This window comes from Salvelinus alpinus, chromosome 25 (genome assembly GCF_045679555.1).
Source record: "Salvelinus alpinus chromosome 25, SLU_Salpinus.1, whole genome shotgun sequence".
Taxonomy (NCBI): domain Eukaryota; kingdom Metazoa; phylum Chordata; class Actinopteri; order Salmoniformes; family Salmonidae; genus Salvelinus; species Salvelinus alpinus.
In genome coordinates this window covers 30,064,147-30,086,733 of record NC_092110.1, presented here as the reverse complement: position 1 = coordinate 30,086,733, position 22,587 = coordinate 30,064,147, and the positions used below count along the sequence as shown (strand labels likewise).

General features: G+C 42.9%; 1 protein-coding gene across 3 annotated transcripts in view; it reads right to left on the bottom strand.

The window, feature by feature from the left end:
- Window positions 1-22,587, bottom strand: part of LOC139553779 (protein GREB1-like) — a 68,915-nt gene that overhangs the window by 3,967 nt on the left and 42,361 nt on the right. For all 3 annotated transcript variants that reach the window (XM_071366435.1, XM_071366436.1, XM_071366437.1), the window contains 16 exons: window positions 22,481-22,587; window positions 21,661-22,164; window positions 21,284-21,412; window positions 17,667-17,864; window positions 17,281-17,478; window positions 12,957-13,137; window positions 12,683-12,872; window positions 12,286-12,422; window positions 11,518-11,872; window positions 10,247-10,362; window positions 9,951-10,165; window positions 5,434-5,794; window positions 5,153-5,312; window positions 4,046-4,148; window positions 3,542-3,697; window positions 3,152-3,288 (listed from right to left, as the gene is read on the bottom strand). The exon at window positions 22,481-22,587 is cut by the window's right edge and continues 79 nt beyond it. In XM_071366435.1, the coding sequence (XP_071222536.1) occupies window positions 3,152-3,288; window positions 3,542-3,697; window positions 4,046-4,148; window positions 5,153-5,312; window positions 5,434-5,794; window positions 9,951-10,165; window positions 10,247-10,362; window positions 11,518-11,872; window positions 12,286-12,422; window positions 12,683-12,872; window positions 12,957-13,137; window positions 17,281-17,478; window positions 17,667-17,864; window positions 21,284-21,412; window positions 21,661-22,164; window positions 22,481-22,587 (3,247 nt within the window). The remainder of the gene's footprint in view (window positions 1-3,151; window positions 3,289-3,541; window positions 3,698-4,045; window positions 4,149-5,152; window positions 5,313-5,433; window positions 5,795-9,950; window positions 10,166-10,246; window positions 10,363-11,517; window positions 11,873-12,285; window positions 12,423-12,682; window positions 12,873-12,956; window positions 13,138-17,280; window positions 17,479-17,666; window positions 17,865-21,283; window positions 21,413-21,660; window positions 22,165-22,480) is intronic.

Genomic DNA, 22,587 nt, shown 5'->3' with positions numbered 1-22,587 from the left:
TAAAATACATTATCATATATTTACACATATAGAATACATTATTATGCATCTACACATATAGAATACATTATTATACATCTACACACATAGAATACATTATTATACATCTACACATATAGAATACATTATCATACATACGTTTCTTAATTAAATGTTCACTCCCTGTACTTGCTTCTCTTCTCCAAGCGTCTGTCCTTACACATATAGAATACATTATTATACATCTACACATAGAGAATATATTACCTTACATCTACACATGTAGCATACATGATCATACATCTACACATATAAATTCATGATTGTACATGTACACATATAGAATACATTATCATACATCTACACATATAGAATACACATATAGAATACATTATCATACATCTACACATATAGAATACATTATTATACATCTACACATATATAATATATTATCATACATCCACACATATAGAATATATTATCATACATCCACACATATAGAATAAGCTATCATACGTCTACACATATAGAATAAACATATATAATACAGATTTCCTACATCTACACATATAAAATACAGATATAGAATACATTATCATACATACAGTTGAAGTCGGAAGTTTACATACACCTTAGCCAAATACATTTAAACTCAGTTTTTCACAATTCCTGACATTTAATCCTAGTAAAAATTCCATGTCTTAGGTCAGTTAGGATCACCACTTTATTTTAAGAATGTGAAATGTCAGAATAATAGTAGAGAGAATGATTTATTTCAGCTTTTATTTATTTCATCACATTCCCAGTGGGTCAGAAGTTTACATACACTCAAATAGTATTTGGTAGCATTGCCTTTAAATTGTTTAATTTGGGTCAAATGTTTCCCACAATAAGTTGGGTGAATTTTGGCCCATTCCCCCTGACAGAGCTGGTGTAACTGAGTCAGGTTTGTAGGCCTCCTTGCTTGCACACGCTTCTTCAGTTCTGCCCACAAATCTTCTATGGGATTGAGGTCAGGGCGTTACCTTGACTTTGTTGTCCTTAAGCCATTTTGCCACAACTTTGGAGGTATGTTTTGGGTCATTGTCCATTTGGAAGACACATTTGCGACCAAGCTGTTTCATCAGACCAGAGGACATTTCTCCAAAAAGTACGATCTTTGTCCCCATGTGCAGTTGCAAACTGTAGTCTGACTTTTTTTATGGTGGTTTTGGAGCAGTGGCTTCTTCTTTGCAGAGTGGTCTTTCAGGTTATGTCGATATAGGACTCGTTTTACTGTGGATATAGATACTTTTGTACCTGTTTCCTCCAGCATCTTCACAAGGTGCTTTGCTGTTGTTCTGGGATTGATTTGCACTTTTCGCACCAAAGTACGTTCATCTCTAGGAGACAGAACGCGTCTCCTTCCTGAGCGGTATGACGGCTGCGTAGTCCCATGGTGTTTATACTTGCGTACTATTGTTTGTACAGATGAATGTGGTACCTTCAGGCATTTGGAAATTGCTCCCAAGGATGAACCAGACTTGTGGAGGTCTACAAATTCTTGGCTGATTTCTTTGAAGGTAGGCCTTGAAATACATCCCCAGGTACACCTCCAATTGACTCAAAACAGCTTGGAGAATTCCAGAAAATTATGTCATGGCTTTAGAAGCTTTTGATAGCCTATCATCATTTGAGTCAATTGGAGGTGTACCTGGGGATGACGTATAATTCACTGTATCACAATTCCAGTGGGTCAGAAGTTTACATACACTAAGTTGACTGTGCCTTAAAACAGCTTGGAAAATTCCAGAAAATGATGTCATGGCTTTAGAAGCTTTTGATAGCCTATCATCATTTAAGGCACAGTCAACTTAGTGTATGTAAACTTCTGACCCACTGGAATTGTGATACAGTGAATTATACGTCAAATAATATGTCTATAAACAATTGTTGGAAAAATTACTTGTGTCATGCACAAAGTAGATGTCCTAATCAACTTGCCAAAACTATAGTTTGTTAACAAGAAATGTGTGGAGTGGTTGAAAAACAAGCTTTAATGACTCCAACCTAAGTGTATGTAAACCTCCAACTTTAACTGTATGCACATATAGAATACATTATCATACATCTACACATATATAATATATAGAATAGATATACATCTACACATCTACAATGCATTCAGAATCTATTCAGAATGTATTGACTTTTCCCACATTTTCTTACATTACAGCCTTATTCTAAAATTGATGTAAAAAAAAGTTTTCCCCTCATCAATCTACACACAATACCCCATAATGACAAGGCAAAAACAGGTTTAGACATTTTGTTTTCCCCTCATAAATCTACGCACAATAACCCATAACGACAAGGCAAAAACAGGTTTAGACATTTTTGCAAATGTGTAAAAAATTTAAAACAGAAACATCTCAAGGATGATCAATGGAAACCGGATGCACCTGAGCCCAATTTAGAGTCTTATAGCAAAGGGTCTGAATTCTTATGTAAATAAGGTATGTTTGTTTTTAAATTGTAATACATTTGCAAAAATATCTACACCTGTTTTTGCCTTGTCATTATGGGGTATTGCTTGTAGATTGCATCAATTTTGTTGAAATGTGGAAATATTTGAATTTTTTAAAATCAATTGACAAAATGTGGAAAATACTTTGGAAAGCACTGTATGTTTATATTTATAAATAATAATATATTTATAATACATGATCATGTATCTACAGATATAGAATACATGATCATGTATCTACAGATATAGAAAACATGATCATGTATCTACAGATATAGAAAACATGATCATGTATCTACAGATATAGAATACATGATCATGTCCCAGAGAGATACAACATAACAACATATTAAAGACCAACTAAGCACTGATTAGTACAGCTGATAATAAACAGTGTGTGTGTGTTTGAGACTGTGTGTGTGTTTGAGACCGTGTGTGTGTCTGTGTTTGAGACCATGTGTGTGTTTGTGACCGTGTGTGTGTTTGAGACCATGTGTGTGTGTGTGTGTTTGAGACCATGTGTGTGTTTGTGACCGTGTGTGTGTTTGAGACTGTGTGTGTGTGTGTGTGTTTGAGACCATGTGTGTGTGTGTGTGTTTGAGACCATGTGTGTGTTTGTGACCGTGTGTGTGTTTGAGACTGTGTGTGTGTGTGTTCTCTGCTCACCTGGTATCCGGGGTTGAAAGCCATGTACTGGTGACACTGTTCACAGTGGTGGTAGGTGTTGTAGGCTGCGTATTTGGACAGTTTGATTCTGGCCGTACGCCTCCGCAGATACACGTCCTCCTGACGTCTGGGGATTCCTGGGGGGAGAGCAGGGGCTGGGCGTTAGTCGACCAGGAGAACACCAGTCAACAACCATGAAATAACCATAGAGCATCTGAGAACCAGAACCACATACTGTACACAGCTACAGAGTTTAGCCAATCATTGGTTATCTAGTTAGTTTTTTCTACAATAGTAGAACAAGAGACCAGGAGGTCCAACACAATGATCTAGTAAGACTGCCTATGATAATGTTATGGTCCTAGAGAGACGTCCCGCTCAATGTCCAACCATCAGTGTTGGGGTAGTAGTCAGGGCAGTAAACAGTGCTGATGTCTTCATATTTGGGGTGGTGGACGGTGTAGTCAAACGGCATGCCCCTCAGTGTGTCTGTGACTGGCCAGGAGGCACAGGTTGGCAGGTACTGGACACGCTCCAGCTGACCACCTATACAACAAAGATATGTATATATTCATAACACATTCATAACAGCTAATAGCGCCTTAAAACAACCTCATGTAGGGTTATCAGAGTCCAAACCGCTTCCGCGTTTGCACAGCTGTTTTCTAGAATCTTGGACCGTTGGCTATGATAGTTTTGAAGTGTCAACACGGCCCAGATGATGTATCTATCTGTCATCACATTCAGTTGAATGGAAGGTGCTCACAATGAGCCACAGGACTATTAAGACTCTGCACCCTTCACTGCTCTAATATACAATATCACAGAGGTGTAAAACACAATTCAGAGACCCACAGCCACAGTGGTTATGGGAGTGTTGTCATGGTAACTCACTGAAGTTGATATCTTCCTCATCATAGATGTCCACCTCCATCAGTCTGATCAGCATACGAGACAGGATGCCCAAAAACTGGAGGTACGCCCCTGTCTTCCCCACCTGAACAGTTTACAGGAGTCAGTATGGTGTGTGTTTGTTTTGGTGTGTGTGTGTAAGGCTATGTATGTATGTGTGTGTGTGTGTGTGTGTGTGTGTGTGTGTGTGTGTGTGTGTGTGTGTGTGTGTGTGTGTGTGTGTGTGTGTGTGTGTGTGTTTGTGTGTGTGTGTGTGTGTGTGTGTGTGTGTGTGTGTGTGTTTCCACTGAGCAGCAGTCTGCATGTGTGTATGTCTGTGTATACCTGTGGGGGTCCACTGAGCAGCAGTCTGTATGTGTGTATGTCTGTGTATACCTGTGGGGGTCCACTGAGCAGCAGTCTGCATGTGTGTATGTCTGTGTATACCTGTGGGGGTCCACTGAGCAGCAGTCTGTATGTGTGTCTGTCTGTGTATACCTGTGGGGGTCCGCTGAGCAGCAGTCTGTATGTGTGTCTGTCTGTGTATACCTGTGGGGGTCCGCTGAGCAGCAGTCTGCATGTGTGTATGTCTGTGTATACCTGTGGGGGTCCACTGAGCAGCAGTCTGCATGTGTGTATGTCTGTGTATACCTGTGGGGGTCCACTGAGCAGCAGTCTGCATGTGTGTATGTCTGTGTATACCTGTGGGAGTCCGCTGAGCAGCAGTCTGCATGTGTGTATGTCTGTGTATACCTGTGGGGGTCCACTGAGCAGCAGTCTGCATGTGTGTATGTCTGTGTATACCTGTGGGAGTCCGCTGAGCAGCAGTCTGCATGTGTGTATGTCTGTGTATACCTGTGGGGGTCCACTGAGCAGCAGTCTGCATGTGTGTATGTCTGTGTATACCTGTGGGGGTCCACTGAGCAGCAGTCTGCATGTGTGTATGTCTGTGTATACCTGTGGGGGTCCACTGAGCAGCAGTCTGCATGTGTGTATGTCTGTGTATACCTGTGGGGGTCCACTGAGCAGCAGTCTGCATGTGTGTATGTCTGTGTATACCTGTGGGGGTCCACTGAGCAGCAGTCTGCATGTGTATATGTCTGTGTATACCTGTGGGGGTCCACTGAGCAGCAGTCTGCGGGGATGGAAGTTGTCTGTGCGCCCCTTTGCAGGGCGGTTGCTGCTGTCCATGTGGTGAGGCTGTGGGATGGTCCACTGGCGGTAATACAGAGACTGTTCTGTACACGTTATCATCTTACTTAGCAGAGGTCTGACACAGAGGAAGGGAAAGTTTCATTAGAAACGTTGATATACAGCATCATCTTACTCAACTGTGTGTGTGTGTGTGTGTGTGTGTGTGTGTGTGTGTGTGTGTGTGTGACTTTTCCTACCTGAAGGAGCTGGCCCAGGTCACAGACCGGTGTGGTAAGAAGGAGGTGCAGCGAGGCAGCCCGCTCCCGTCGCATGCCTTGATGATGTCATAGAGTCCCCGGGGCAGCAGCAGGGAAGGGGGGCGGCTCACCCCTCGTGCCCAGGAGCAGCCCTGAAGGAGAGAGGAGGAATCCAAGGAAGTGGACTTGGAGGGCCGGCGCTGGGTGTTGGGGGGGCGGTGAGGGTCTGGGGGGGTGGTGTGGGGATGGAGGGGGTCCGCAGCAATGCTGTCGGGGAAGGTTCGGGGGGGCTGGAGAACTGAGGGAGGGTGAGGGACAGAGGGAGCGGTGTGACCAAGGCCAGGGAGGTCAGATTTCAGAGCTAGAGGGAAGAGAAGAGGAAGAGGGTTAGAGAAGAACAAAGAGGTGAGTTATACTGTTGATATAGAGAAGAACACAGAGGTGAGTTATACTGTTGATATAGAGAAGAACACAGAGGTGAGTTATACTGTTGATATAGAGAAGAACACAGAGGTGAGTTATACTGTTGATATAGAGAAGAACACAGAGGTGAGTTATACTGTTGATATAGAGAAGAACACAGAGGTGAGTTATACTGTTGATATAGAGAAGAACACAGAGGTGAGTTATACTGTTGATATAGAGAAGAACACAGAGGTGAGTTATACTGTTGATATAGAGAAGAACACAGAGGTGAGTTATACTGTTGATATAGAGAAGAACAAAGAGGTGAGTTATACTGTTGATATAGAGAAGAACACAGAGGTGAGTTATACTGTTGATATAGAGAAGAACACAGAGGTGAGTTATACTGTTGATATAGAGAAGAACACAGAGGTGAGTTATACTGTTGATATAGAGAAGAACACAGAGGTGAGTTATACTGTTGATATAGAGAAGAACAAAGAGGTGAGTTATACTGTTGATATAGAGAAGAACACAGAGGTGAGTTATACTGTTGATATAGAGAAGAACACAGGTGAGTTATACTGTTGATATAGAGAAGAACACAGAGGTGAGTTATACTGTTGATATAGAGAAGAACACAGAGGTGAGTTATACTGTTGATATAGAGAAGAACACAGAGGTGAGTTATACTGTTGATATAGAGAAGAACACAGAGGTGAGTTATACTGTTGATATAGAGAAGAACACAGAGGTGAGTTATACTGTTGATATAGAGAAGAACACAGAGGTGAGTTATACTGTTGATATAGAGAAGAACACAGAGGTGAGTTATACTGTTGATATAGAGAAGAACACAGAGGTGAGTTATACTGTTGATATAGAGAAGAACAAAGAGGTGAGGTATACTGTTGATATAGAGAAGAACAAAGAGGTGAGTTATACTGTTGATATAGAGAAGAACACAGAGGTGAGTTATACTGTTGATATAGAGAAGAACACAGAGGTGAGTTATACTGTTGATATAGAGAAGAACAAAGAGGTGAGTTATACTGTTGATATAGAGAAGAACACAGAGGTGAGTTATACTGTTGATATAGAGAAGAACACAGAGGTGAGTTATACTGTTGATATAGAGAAGAACACAGAGGTGAGTTATACTGTTGATATAGAGAAGAACACAGAGGTGAGTTATACTGTTGATATAGAGAAGAACAAAGAGGTGAGTTATACTGTTGATATAGAGAAGAACACAGAGGTGAGTTATACTGTTGATATAGAGAAGAACACAGAGGTGAGTTATACTGTTGATATAGAGAAGAACACAGAGGTGAGTTATACTGTTGATATAGAGAAGAACACAGAGGTGAGTTATACTGTTGATATAGAGAAGAACACAGAGGTGAGTTATACTGTTGATATAGAGAAGAACACAGAGGTGAGTTATACTGTTGATATAGAGAAGAACACAGAGGTGAGTTATACTGTTGATATAGAGCAGAACAAAGACGTGAGTTATACTGTTGATATAGAGAAGAACAAAGAGGTGAGTTATACTGTTGATATAGAGAAGAACACAGAGGTGAGTTATACTGTTGATATAGAGAAGAACACAGAGGTGAGTTATACTGTTGATATAGAGAAGAATACAGAGGTGAGTTATACTGTTGATATAGAGAAGAACACAGAGGTGAGTTATACTGTTGATATAGAGAAGAACACAGAGGTGAGTTATACTGTTGATATAGAGAAGAACACAGAGGTGAGTTATACTGTTGATATAGAGAAGAACAAAGAGGTGAGTTATACTGTTGATATAGAGAAGAACACAGAGGTGAGTTATACTGTTGATATAGAGAAGAACACAGAGGTGAGTTATACTGTTGATATAGAGAAGAACACAGAGGTGAGTTATACTGTTGATATAGAGAAGAACACAGAGGTGAGTTATACTGTTGATATAGAGAAGAACACAGAGGTGAGTTATACTGTTGATATAGAGAAGAACACAGAGGTGAGTTATACTGTTGATATAGAGAAGAACACAGAGGTGAGTTATACTGTTGATATAGAGAAGAACAAAGAGGTGAGTTATACTGTTGATATAGAGAAGAACAAAGAGGTGAGTTATACTGTTGATATAGAGAAGAAAAAAGAGGTGAGTTATACTGTTGATATAGAGAAGAACACAGAGGTGAGTTATACTGTTGATATAGAGAAGAACACAGAGGTGAGTTATACTGTTGATATAGAGAAGAACACAGAGGTGAGTTATACTGTTGATATAGAGAAGAACACAGAGGTGAGTTATACTGTTGATATAGAGAAGAACACAGAGGTGAGTTATACTGTTGATATAGAGAAGAACACAGAGGTGAGTTATACTGTTGATATAGAGAAGAACACAGAGGTGAGTTATACTGTTGATATAGAGAAGAACACAGAGGTGAGTTATACTGTTGATATAGAGAAGAACACAGAGGTGAGTTATACTGTTGATATAGAGAAGAACACAGAGGTGAGTTATACTGTTGATATAGAGAAGAACACAGAGGTGAGTTATACTGTTGATATAGAGAAGAACACAGAGGTGAGTTATACTGTTGATATAGAGAAGAACAAAGAGGTGAGTTATACTGTTGATATAGAGAAGAACACAGAGGTGAGTTATACTGTTGATATAGAGAAGAACACAGAGGTGAGTTATACTGTTGATATAGAGAAGAACACAGAGGTGAGTTATACTGTTGATATAGAGAAGAACACAGAGGTGAGTTATACTGTTGATATAGAGAAGAACACAGAGGTGAGTTATACTGTTGATATAGAGAAGAACACAGAGGTGAGTTATACTGTTGATATAGAGAAGAACACAGAGGTGAGTTGTACTGTTGATATAGAGAAGAACAAAGAGGTGAGTTATACTGTTGATATAGAGAAGAACACAGAAGTGAGTTATACTGTTGATATAGAGAAGAACACAGAGGTGAGTTATACTGTTGATATAGAGAAGAACACAGAGGTGAGTTATACTGTTGATATAGAGAAGAACACAGAGGTGAGTTATACTGTTGATATAGAGAAGAACACAGAGGTGAGTTATACTGTTGATATAGAGAAGAACACAGAGGTGAGTTATACTGTTGATATAGAGAAGAACACAGAGGTGAGTTATACTGTTGATATAGAGCAGAACAAAGACGTGATTTATACTGTTGATATAGAGAAGAACAAAGAGGTGAGTTATACTGTTGATATAGAGAAGAACACAGAGGTGAGTTATACTGTTGATGTAGAGAAGAACACAGAGGTGAGTTATACTGTTGATATAGAGAAGAACACAGAGGTGAGTTATACTGTTGATATAGAGAAGAACACAGAGGTGAGTTATACTGTTGATATAGAGAAGAACAAAGAGGTGAGTTATACTGTTGATATAGAGAAGAACAAAGAGGTGAGTTATACTGTTGATATAGAGAAGAACACAGAGGTGAGTTATACTGTTGATATAGAGAAGAACACAGAGGTGAGTTATACTGTTGATATAGAGAAGAACACAGAGGTGAGTTATACTGTTGATATAGAGAAGAACACAGAGGTGAGTTATACTGTTGATATAGAGAAGAACACAGAGGTGAGTTATACTGTTGATATAGAGAAGAACACAGAGGTGAGTTATACTGTTGATATAGAGAAGAACACAGAGGTGAGTTATACTGTTGATATAGAGAAGAACACAGAGGTGAGTTATACTGTTGATATAGAGAAGAACACAGAGGTGAGTTATACTGTTGATATAGAGAAGAACACAGAGGTGAGTTATACTGTTGATATAGAGAAGAACACAGAGGTGAGTTATACTGTTGATATAGAGAAGAACACAGAGGTGAGTTATACTGTTGATATAGAGAAGAACACAGAGGTGAGTTATACTGTTGATATAGAGAAGAACACAGAGGTGAGTTATACTGTTGATATAGAGAAGAACACAGGTGAGTTATACTGTTGATATATAAACAGTCAAATGTGTTGTTAAGTGTTAGAAACACCTGATATTGTCTCATTTAATTGCTAGAATTTAGTTGAATTTCATTTAACTGAACATCTCTCACTGTTCTCTCCCCCCTCCTCCTCGTTGTCGGTGCTGTTGAGTTTGTCTGAGTCGCTCTCTGATAGGTCACTGCCCAGGCCGGGGGCGTGGCCGTGGGATTGTGACCCCTGGGACTCCACCCTCACCAGGTAGGCCGCCAATCCTAGCTCCTGCTCCAATGCCGTGCGCTGCAGGTAGGAGGAGCTTATCACGCGCAGATCACAGTACTTCAGTGATCTGGTCGGAGGAGAGAGAAAATACATCAATCAACCAATCCAATGTGTGCGTATGTGTGTGCTTGCGTGCGTGCGTGTGTACCTGGGTAGGGACTCTCCCAGGGGGTCTGCCCCAGAGAGGATGAGGATGCAGGGCAGGGCCTCTAGCTCCAGGTAGGTACGAGGAACCCAGTCTGTCTCCTGGATCTTCAGCCATGTCTGGACACACACACACACACACACACACACACACACACACACACACACACACACACACACACACACACACACACACACACACACACACACACACACACACACACACACACACACACACACACACACACACACACACACACACACACACACACAGGCGTTTACCATGTACTAGGACAGTAATAGATCGAATAAGGTTACAGTATATGTCGCCTGCCCTACTTTGAGATTCTTTTACAATGCTGTCCACTAAGGAACCTACTGCAGCTAACTGTCATGTGGGGTAACAACCCTAAGCTAGAACCTTACCCCTGTTCATGTGATCTAAAAGGCAAAACTTATCCAAAATCAGCACTCCTACTCTGAGACGCTTTAAACACACACTACCATTCAAAAGTTTGGGGTCACTTAGAAATGTTCTTGTTTTTGAAAGAAAAGCAAATTTTTGGGTCATTAAAATAACATCAAATTGTTCAGAAATACAGTGTAGACATTGTTAATGTTGTAAATGACTATTGTAGCTGGAAACGGCTGATTTTCTATGGAATATCTACATAGGCGTACAGAGGCCCATAATCAGCAACCATCACTCCTGTGTTCCAATGGCACATTGTGTTAGCTAATCCAAGTTTATAATTTTAAAATGCTAATTGATCATTAGAAAACCCTTTTGCAATTATGTTAGCACAGCTGAAAACTGTTGTTCTGATTAAATAAGCAATAAAACTGGCCTTCCTTAGACTAGTTGAGTATCTGGAGCATCAACATTTGTGGGTTTCGATTACAGGCTCAAAATGGCCAGAAACAAATAACTTTCTTCTGAAACTCATCGGTCTATTTTTGTTCTGAGAAATGAAGGCTATTCCATGCGAGAAATTGCCAAGAAACGAAAGATCTCGTACAACGCTGTGTACTATTCCCTTCACAGAACAGTGCAAACTGGCTCTAACCAGAATAGAAAGAGGAGTGGGAGGCCCCGGTGCACAACTGAGCAAGAGGACAAGTACATTAGAGTGTCTAGTTTGAGAAACAGACGCCTCACAAGTCCTCAACTGGCAGCTTCTTTAAATAATACCTGAAAAACACCAGTCTCAACGTCAACAGTGAAGAGGCGACTCCGGAATGCTGGCCTTCAGTTCTCCTGTTGTTTAACCTTACCTTGATGCGCTCAGTGAAGCTCTGTCCTATGCTGAGGGTTTGGCTGGGGTTTCCCAGGATGATCTCAAAGCGCTCCCCCAGCCCCAGTCTCTGTCTGATCCGCACCAGCCGTTGGTGGGCCCACCTTGCCAGTGCCAATGAGGGGAGCCGTAGCAGCACCATGTGACCGTGGTGGGAGGGGCATCGCTGGGCGGAGCTAAGCAGGCTCTGGACGATCTCCAGCGTCTCGACGGAGGTGTGTTTATGTTGGCTTCGCCCCCCTGAGCCAGACCGACCCGACACGGCCATCATGGCCACACAGTAGTGTTGTATTAAAACCTGGGTCCGGATCACTGCACTGTGTAGCTTGGGGAACCTGGGACAGGGGGATCAAGAAATTCAGTTATTAGTTACATGCTTGTGTCATTTCTGGGCTCCCGAGTGGCGCAGTGGTCTAAGGCACTGCATCTCAGTCCTAGAGGTGTCACTACAGACCATGGTTTGAGTCCAGGCTTTATCACAACCAGCCGTGATTGGGAGTCATCCGGGTTTGGCCGGGGTAGGCCGTCATTGTAAATAGGAATTTGTTCTTAACTGACTTTCCTAGTTAAATAAAGGTTAAATAAATAAAACATTTAATATGAAAAAAATTTGATTGCCCAAATGAAATCTTATGTATTGTGTGTATTTTTTTGTGTATGTGTGACTGCGTGAGTATATGTGTGTTTCTGTGTGTGTGTGTGCGTGTGTATATGCGTGTGTATGTACGTGTATGTATGTGTGTGTTACCTCTCCTCCAGGACAGAGGCCATGCTTTCGAAGGAGCTGTCGTAGCGGAGGAGAGGCAGACCGCTGCCTGAACGAGTCGAGTCTAGCAGCTCACACACACCAAAGTACTGTGTCTTCTCAAGGTACAGATCCACTTCCTACGCACACACACACACACACACACACACACACACACACACACACACACACACACACACACACACACACACACACACACACACACACACACACACACACACACACACACACACACACACACACACACACACACACACACACACACACACACACACACACACACACACACACACACACAAGAGTTTGAGAAAACAGTGTACGTGTGTGTGTGTGTGTGTGACTCTCTCTGTGTGTGACTGTATGTGAGAGAGTTTCTTACATTATTGAAAGCAGAGGGCCAGTGTATCTCGTTGTAAGGGCTGATGCGTGTGTGTTGTGTCTGCAGGGCAAAGGGGAATGAGGTGACGTGGAGAGTCAGGATGTTGTTGGCGTCTCTGATCTGACAGGAGTTGAGCAGGCTGTCCACCAACCCACTGCCGGAGTCACCACAGCTGGCACCATACCCTCCACTGGGAACCACGGGATATATATGTTATGATCATGTTAGAAACACAAGGACACACACACACGAGTACTCACGCAAACACACAAACCTGCTGATGTCCCAGTGAGCGTGGTCATGAACCAGAATGAAGAGTGTGTTGGGGTTCCTGTTTGCTTCCTGTATGAGGTCATCAATGCGCACCCTGGCCTCCTGGTCCATCTTCACCACATAGCGCTCTGCCTCTCTCTGAGACAGACAGTCTTGCTCCAACCCAAGATTCTGTAGGACACCTAGAGTACACACACAGGCAGGGATTAAACACACACACACACACACACACACACACACACACACACACACACACACACACACACACACACACACACACACACACACACACACACACACACACACACACACACACACACACACACACACACACACACACACACACACACACACACACACACACACACACACACACACACGACAGGGAGCCTAGTGGTTAAGAGCATTGGGCCAAACAACCAAAAGGTCGCGTCGCTAGTTAGAATCCCAGAGTTGGCAAGGTGTAAAAATCTGCCGTTCTGCCCTTGAGCAAGGCAGGTACCCCCAACAACAACTGCTCCCCGTGTGCTGATGATGAGGACGTTGATTAAGGCAGTCCCCCCCACCTCTCTGATTCAGACGGGCTGGGTTGTACAACTGACTAGGTATCCCCTTTCCCTTTACACACAGACAGAAGCACACATGGCACCAATGTGTTTCAGGTGAAAGTCCATTGTTTAAAAATTGCCTTTTTGGCTTTGTGCAGATTGCCATGTCTCATTTTCGATTAACTGTATCTGTCTTTTTCAAACAAGCATTGCAAGAGCTGGCTACAATTACAATTTCATCCCCCTGAAAAGATAGAACAAATATTCCAACAAATATTATGGCTGAACTTAAATGTGCTGGTTGATAAAATACCTGTATTTATGGGAAATATGTTTGAAAAGGGTATTTTGTTCTTAAATGATATTGTAAATTGTAATGGTAGAGTTATGTCCTTCATGTGGTTAACAGAATTGTACGGGAAGGTCTACTCAATCCAAGAGTACAACCAATTGATTACAGCATTGCCCCAAAAATGGAGGAGGCGGGTGGCAGAGGGAGGAGGTAGGGAACTGGTCTGTCTGCCCAATATAAAGGATCAAAATGGAGGAGGCGGGTGGCAGAGGGAGGAGGTAGGGAACTGGTCTGTCTGCCCAATATAAAGGATCAAAATGGAGGAGGCGGGTGGCAGAGGGAGGAGGTAGGGAACTGGTCTGTCTGCCCAATATAAAGGATCAAAATGGAGGAGGCGGGTGGCAGAGGGAGGAGGTAGGGAACTGGTCTGTCTGCCCAATATAAAGGATCAAAATGGAGGAGGCGGGTGGCAGAGGGAGGAGGTAGGGAACTGGTCTGTCTGCCCAATATAAAGGATCAAAATGGAGGAGGCGGGTGGCAGAGGGAGGAGGTAGGGAACTGGTCTGTCTGCCCAATATAAAGGATCAAAATGGAGGAGGCGGGTGGCAGAGGGAGGAGGTAGGGAACTGGTCTGTCTGCCCAATATAAAGGATCAAAAGTGGCGGAGGAATAAAAATAGCATAAATAGGAAAGTATACCAGTTTCATTTGAGGACCAGGATGTTGACAACTGTGCCATACAGATTGCAAAATAGTTGGGAAGAGATTTTTGATGTACCAATTCCATGGGACAGGGTGTATGAGTTGATATATAAAACAACGCAAGATTCAAGACTTTGTGCTTTCCAGCTAAAATTATTATATAGAATTCTTGCCACCAACAAAATGTTGAATATTTGTGGCATAAAATCATCGAAGCTCTGCAGATTTTGTTGTGAGGATACAGAATCAATAGACCATTTATTTTGGTATTGCCCTCAGGTAGCCTGTTTCTGGTCTCAGGTTCAGGAATGGATGAAAATGCATAACATTGATCTAAAAATGACCGTAGAAATAGTACTGTTAGGAGATCTGGAGAGACCGGGTCAGTCAATTACTAATATACTAAAACTCTTAGTAAAAGTATTTATCTTCAACACGCAATCTGTAGATTCTAATAGATTAGATAGATTGAAATTGTACGTTAAACATCATAGTATAGTTGAAAGATATGTGTTGCGTAGAAATACGAAGTGGGTGGCCAGCAGAGATAGATGGGATGGGCTGAGGGAAGCTGAGGGTTGGTATGTGGAATTGGAGACAAGTGGGAGTGGAGTTGCTGTGTGAGAGAGAGAATGATGGTCAAAAGATAAAGGGAAAAAAACATAATAAAAGTACATTTGAATTACATCTAATGGCGGTTTGCCTGAGGCTGATGCCGTGCAGGTGTTTGTACACATGTATATAACCACACTCTCATTCAAATAAACACATACAAGAACACACACATACATGTAATAGCGCCAGACATGCACACAAACATATAAAATAGGCATTGCTGTTATGATTTCAGTTGTCCTTGATGTCTTTGTTGTAAATTAATAATTTTTAAAAAACAATTTTTGCATTGTTGTTTGCTGTTTTCTTCTGTCTTTTCCTTTTTTCTCTTTAGTTCTCTTGGTTGTTGCTACATTGGGGGGTTATTGGGGGTGGGGAATGGAATTAATTCTATTTTAATTTTTTTCTTCTGGGGGGGACTGTGGGAGGGGTCTCGAATGGTTGAGGGATAGCTATCGGGGGACTGTGGGGGGATCTTGGAGGGTTCGGGTTTCACAAGATTGTGATCATGAAAAAGGAAACTATGACATATATTTTTTATCACTATCATGCACACGCACCCTCACACATAAGGATGGCTCTGTTGCAGAAAGACTGATACATGTTTGATAGTGTCTTGATGCTGTATTGTTTGTCCTTCATGTTCTAATACTTTAATGTTACCCCTTCCTTGTGTTTTTTGTAATAAATAATTATTTAAAAAAAGAAAAGTAAAAGAAAGAAGAAGAGGAGTCTGTTGACAGGTGGAATAGAAGTAAAAGAAACAGAGGAGGATAAAGAGGAGGTAAGAGAGGAGGATAAAGAGGAGGTAGGAGGGGATAAAGAAGAGGTATTAGAGGAGGAGAAAGAGGAGGATAAAGAGGAGGTAGGAGAGGAGGATAAAGAGGAGATGGGAGAGGAGGATAAAGAGGAGGTAGGAGAGGAGGATAAAGAGGAGGTAGGAGAGGAGGAGAAAGAGGAGGAGAAAGAGGAGGTAGGAGAAGAGGATAAAGAGGAGGTAGGAGAGGAGGATAAAGAGGAGGTAGGAGAGGAGGATAAAGAGGATGTAGGAGAGGAAGTAAGAAAGGAGCATAAAGAGGAGGTAGGAGAGGAGGATAAATAGGAGGTAGGAGAGGAGGATAAAGAGGAGATGGGAGAGGAGGATAAAGAGGAGGTAGGAGAGGAGGATAAAGAGGAGGTAGGAGAGGAGGATAAAGAGGGGGTAGGAGAGGAGGATAAAGAGGAGGTAGGAGAGCAGGATAAAGAGAGGAGGTAGGAGAGGAGGATAAAGAGGAGGTAGGAGAGGAGGATAAAGAGGAGGTAGGAGAGCAGGATAAAGAGAGGAGGTAGGAGAGGAGGATAAAGAGGAGGTAGGAGAGGAGGATAAAGAGGAGGTAGGAGAGGAGGATAAAGAGGAGGTAGGAGAGGAGGATAAAGAGGAGGGGAAAGAGGAGGTAAGAAAGGAGGATAAAGAGGAGGTAGGAGAGGTGGATAAAGAGGAGGTAGGAGAGGAGGATAAAGAGGAGGATAAAGAGGAGGTAGGACAAGAGGATAAAGAGAAGATAGGAGAGGAGGATAAAGAGGAGGAGAAAGAGGAGGTAGGAGAAGAGGATGAAGAGGAGGTAGGAGAGGAGGATAAAGAGGAGGTAGGAGAGGAGGATAAAGAGGAAGTAGGAGAGGAGGTAAGAAAGGAGGATAAAGAGGAGGTAGGAGAGGAGGATAAAGAGGAGGTAGGAGAGGAGGATAAAGAGGGGGTAGGAGAGGAGGATAAATAGTAGGTAGGAGAGGAGGATAAAGAGGAGGTAGGAGAGGAGGATAAAGAGGGGGTAGGAGAGGAGGATAAAGAGGAGGTAGGAGAGGAGGATAAAGAGGAGGTAGGAGAGGCGGATAAAGAGGAGGTAGGAGAGGAGGATAAAGAGGAGGTAGGAGAGGATAATAAAGAGGAGGTAGGAGAGGAGGATAAAGAGGGGGTAGGAGAGGAGGATAAAGAGGAGGTAGGAGAGAAGGATAAAGAGGTGGTAGGAGATGAGGATAAATAGGAGGTAGGAGAGGAGGATAAAGAGGAGGTTGGAGAGGAGGATAAAGAGGAGGTAGGAGAGGAGGATAAAGAGGAGGTAAGAGAGGAGGAGGGAAGAGAGGAGGATAAAGAGGAGGTAGGAGAGGAGGAGTGAAGAGAGGAGGGACAGTTACCTGAGTTCCAGAGATGCAGTACAGTCTGTTGGAAGGTGACCTCAGAAGGGGGGACACAGATGAGGAAGTCGACCCTGTCGAAGGAGCCCAGGTCCAGGTTCTGAGTGCTGGAGTCAGCGATGGCACACACATGGGACAGCAGCTTCCTGGCTACCACCAACTGGATGGGCCGTACCTCCTGCCACTCCACACGGTACTCTACACACACACACACACACACACACACACGGAAACACACATATTAGACACAATGTATACACACAAAGCATCTATGCGCAAGCACAGACACACATCACCCACACAGACACAAATTCAATTCAACACACACATACAGTATGTAGCTCAGTCAGACTACAAACATTTCCTGATCAGTGTGTGTGTCTCACCTGAGCAGGAGTCCTTGGGGCTCTCTGCTCTGTCTGTGTGTGTGTCTCTGGCTGGCTCTTTGGGGAGGCCTGTAGCTCTGTCCGTCTGTCTGTCTACAGGCCTGCTGTCTCCTGTACACTCCTGACTGATGGACAGGGGGGTCAGTTGGCTCCTGCTCTCCACTGCAGCACTCTCCAGCAACACATCTACATCACCTTCTGACACAAACACACACACACAGTATGTTGAGACACAGTAAATCCAAACCAGTAGTATAAGATGTGTAAATATACACAAACACACCATATATCTCTCTCTCTCTTTCTCACTCGCTCATTCTGTCTCAATTCAATTCAATTCAAAGGGCTTTATTGGCATGGGAAACATATATTACAGTTTTTTACAATCACTTTGCCACTAATTTCGGAACCTCGATGTAATTTTTCAAAACTCTAGTGTCACTCTAGTGACCTGAGATATCTCTGTTTTCTTTATATTTTGGTTAGGTCAGGGTGTGACTAGGGTGGGTACGTTAGTTTTTGTATTGTCTAGGGTTTTTTGTATGTCTAGGGTTTTTGTAGGTCTAGGTGATTTGTATGTCTATGGTGGCCTGATATGGTTCCCAATCAGAGGCAGCTGTTTCAGCTGTTATCGTTGTCTCTGATTGGGGATCATATTTAGGTGGCCATTTTCCCTTTGGTGTTCGTGGGTTCTTGTCTATGTGTAGTTGCCTGTCAGCACTCTTTGTATAGCGTCACGTGTTATTTTGGTTAGTTTTGTTCAGTGTTCATTCTTAATATATTAAAGAATGTACGCATACCATGCTGCGCCTTGGTCCGATTCATACGACGAACATGACATCTACACCTGCATTGCTTGCTGTTTGGGGTTTTAGGCTGGGTTTCTGTACAGTACTTTGAGATATCAGCTGATGTAAGAAGGGCTATATAAATACATTTGATTTGAATTTGATCTAGACACAAAACTCACAATCAATTTTCAAAAAGCTAATTTTTCAAAACTTTAACACTTTTTCCAATTGCTTGGATACAATACACATAAAGCTAAGATCATTTGTTCATTGAACTAAAATCACCTGTTCAAAATGACACAACTTAACATCAAAGTATTACCATTTCAAAATGCAATTCACACATTACATCTGAGATGACTGTCTATTCATTTCATAACAATGATCTAACTATCAATTGGTACAACTGCTCAAAATGATAAGTAACTGTTGCATTACTCTTAATGCATAGTTTTACGGAAACTGACAAACAATATTCCATGTTTAGATCATGAAAGTTTCAGGATAACGAGATCCATTGACACCAATTACCGTGGAACATGAACCAATTGGACTACATTATCTATGGCTGTAATATTTCATCATCATTCTTTATCAGACACTGTTTCTATGGTCCCATGTACCACTTTTCCAGACCATGTTTTCAGATTTGACATTACTGTACACTCACCAGCCACTTTATTAGGTACACCTATCTAGTACTGGGTAGGACCCCCTTTTGCCTCCACAACAGCCTGAATTATTCACGGTGTTGTACGTTAAGAGATGCCTTTCTGCACACCATTGTTTTAAACAGCTGTTTTTTGAGCATTTGTGGCCTTTCTGTTAGCTTGAATGAGTCTGGACATTCTCCTCTGACCTCTCTCATTAACAAGGTGTTTTTGCCCACAGAACTGCCGCTCACTGAATGTGTTTTGTTTATCGCACAATTCTCTGTAAACTCTAGAGACTGTAGTGCGTAAAAATCCCAGGAAGGCAGCTGTTTCTGAGATGCTGGAATCCCCATGTGTGGCATCAACAATCATACCACTGTCAAAGTTGCTTAGATTACTCATCTTGCCCATTCTAATGTTAGGTCGAACAACATCTAAAGCTCTCTACTTTATATACTCTATATATTGAGTTGCAGGCAGCCACATGATTCGCTGTTCGAATGTAACCTTCCTTGATGAGCTAAATCAGGTCTGTAGAGCTGATGGCATGACCTATGTCATTGTGTGGGATAATGTCAGGTTCCACCATGCTCAAATGGTGCAAGCATGGTTTCAGGCCCAACCACAATTTACCACCCTGTACTTACACTCATACTCTCCTTTCCTAAAACCCGATTGAGGAATTTTTTTCCACATGGAGGTGGAAGGTATATGATAGGCGCCCTCACGAACAAGCCGCCCTTCTCCAGGCCATGGATGACGCATACAATGACATCACGGCAGACCAGTGTCAGGCCTGGATTCGCCCGAAGATTCTTCCCAAGATGTTCGGCTAATGAAAACATCCATGTGGATGAGAACCTGTGGCCAAATCCAGACAGGGTTGATGGAAATATAGAAGTACAGTAATCAAACCTTTGTTTTGGTTTTTACAGTAAGCCAGGTGAGGAACACTGCAGTTGATGTTTTACTATAGTTTTTTTCTTTTTTTGTAGCTAGTTATTTTTGCTCTGATTCAAAGAAACCTATTAGTGATTTTATTGTATTTCATCAATACATTTCAGATTTTGTTCAATGATTCCACTGTGTCTGTAGTATCAGACACAGTATCTTTACTAGTCCTTTTACAGTGATGTATGTACGTGTAGTACCATAATGAAACATGTATCACATATTTTGTACTACAATATTTAATGACCGTACAAACAACTACACAGTGAAACTATCGGTATCTTGTGTGTGGGTGATATAAATGAATGTTCCTATGGTATGTCATGATAAATTAGTTATTTGATTCTGCAAGTGCAAGGTTTCTTTAAAGATATGAATGCACAATGCAATGTTTTGAACATTGGACAGCCTGTGTTATAAGTGATGACCGTTTTGAATTTTGTGTCTAGAGTTTTGAAAAATGACCACAAGGTTCTGAAATTAGTGACAAAGGGATTGTAAAAAACTGTAACATGGCCAGAGCAAGTGAAGGAAATAATAAACAAAAGAGAAATAAACAATAAAAATTAACAGTAAACATTACACTCACAGAAGTTCCAAAAGAATAAAGACATTTCAAATGTCATATTATGTCTATATACAGTGTTATAATGATGTTCAAATGGTTAAAGTACAAAAGGAAGCATAAATATGGGTTGAATTTACAATGGTGTTTGTTCTTCTCTGGTTGCCCTTTTCTTTTTGCAACAGGTCACAAATCTTACTGCTGTGATGGCACACTGTGGTATTTCACCCAGTAGATATGGGAGTATATCAAAATCGTGTTTGTTTTCAAATTCTTTGTGGGTCTGTGTGGAAATATGTGTCTCTAATATGGTCATACGTTTGGCAGAAGGTTACGAAGTGCAGCTCAGCTCACCTCATTTTGTGGGCAGCGTGCACATAGCCTGTCCTCCCTCCCTCACTCACTCACTCACTCACTCACTCACTCACTCACTCACTCACTCACTCACTCACTCACTCACTCACTCACTCACTCACTCACTCACTCACTCACTCACTCACTCACTCACTCACTCACTCACTCACTCACTCACTCAATTACTTCACTCACTCACTCACTCACTCACTCACTCACTCACTCACTCACTCACTCACTCACTCACTCACTCACTCACTCACTCACTCACTCACTCACTCACTCACTCACTCACTCACTTACCAGGTCCCAGAGAGTTGCAGAAGGCAGTGAGCTCCTGGGTCATGCCAGAGGACAGCTGTTGACTGATCTCTCTCAGACTATCACTGGGACTGAACATCCCCTCAGTCAGGGCACGACACTGGTGTTGACCTACAACACACACAAACACACACACACACACACACACACACACACACACACACACACACACACACACACACACACACACACACACACACACACACACACACACACACACACACACACACACACACACACACACACACACACACACACACACACACACACACACACACACACACACACACACAGTACACTTACAGACAAAGGAACCCACAAAAAAAATGACCCCCCTCCCAATCCCTCTACACACACACCTGTCACCACCATGCAGGACTCTGTCTCCTGTCCCTTGGCTGTACAGATGATGACCACATAGTTGGTATGAGCCAGCTGTCCCTCCATCAGCCTACTGAAGGTGTCAGCCAGCCCCAGAGCCATCGAGGCCTTCTCCCCCAGAACCACCACTCCCTCCCCACATGACGAGGCTGCCAGGTTGGCCAGCCAGGGCAGCTGGGAGGGGGTGAGGAGCTGGGCCTGGGACAGTGGAAGCCCAGGCAGGGTGTAGGGAGCCTGGGGGAGGGAGAGGCCAGGCTGGGCCTGGGGCAGTGGAAGCCCAGGCAGGGTGTAGGGAGCCTGGGGGAGGGAGAGGCCAGGCTGGGCCTGGGGCAGTGGAATCCCAGGCAGGGTGTAGGGAGCCTGGGGGAGGGAGAGGCCAGGCTGGGGCTGCTGGTACTGGCGGATCTCACTGAGGTGGGACTCTCTCCAGGAACGCATGAAGATCTGCTCCAGGTCCTCAATCAGCAGGACCTGGTCTGGGCCTGGAGGGACACGACATTAACCAGGTACTACCAACTAGGTTTTTACACACTGTATCAATGTAATAGTACATTCTGCACAATTTAGGGTGCTATTCAATCTGTATCGCTGAAGCGTTACAGATTGCCTTCTCTCTCTCTCCTCTCTCTCTCTCTCTCTCTCTCTCTCTCTCTCTCTCTCTCTCTCTCTCTCTCTCTCTCTCTCTCTCTCTCTCTCTCTCTCTCTCTCTCTCTCTCTCTCTCTCTCTCTCTCTCTCTCTCTCTCTCTCTCTCTCTCTCTCTCTCTCTCTCTCTATCTCTCTCTCTCTCTCTCTCTCACCTAGTTGCACCAGGTAGTATACAGTGAGTAGTATCTGCATCTCTACAGACAGGGGCTGTATGGGAGAGGGTCCGTAGTGTTGGTAGACCCTGGGCAGGGCCTGGCAG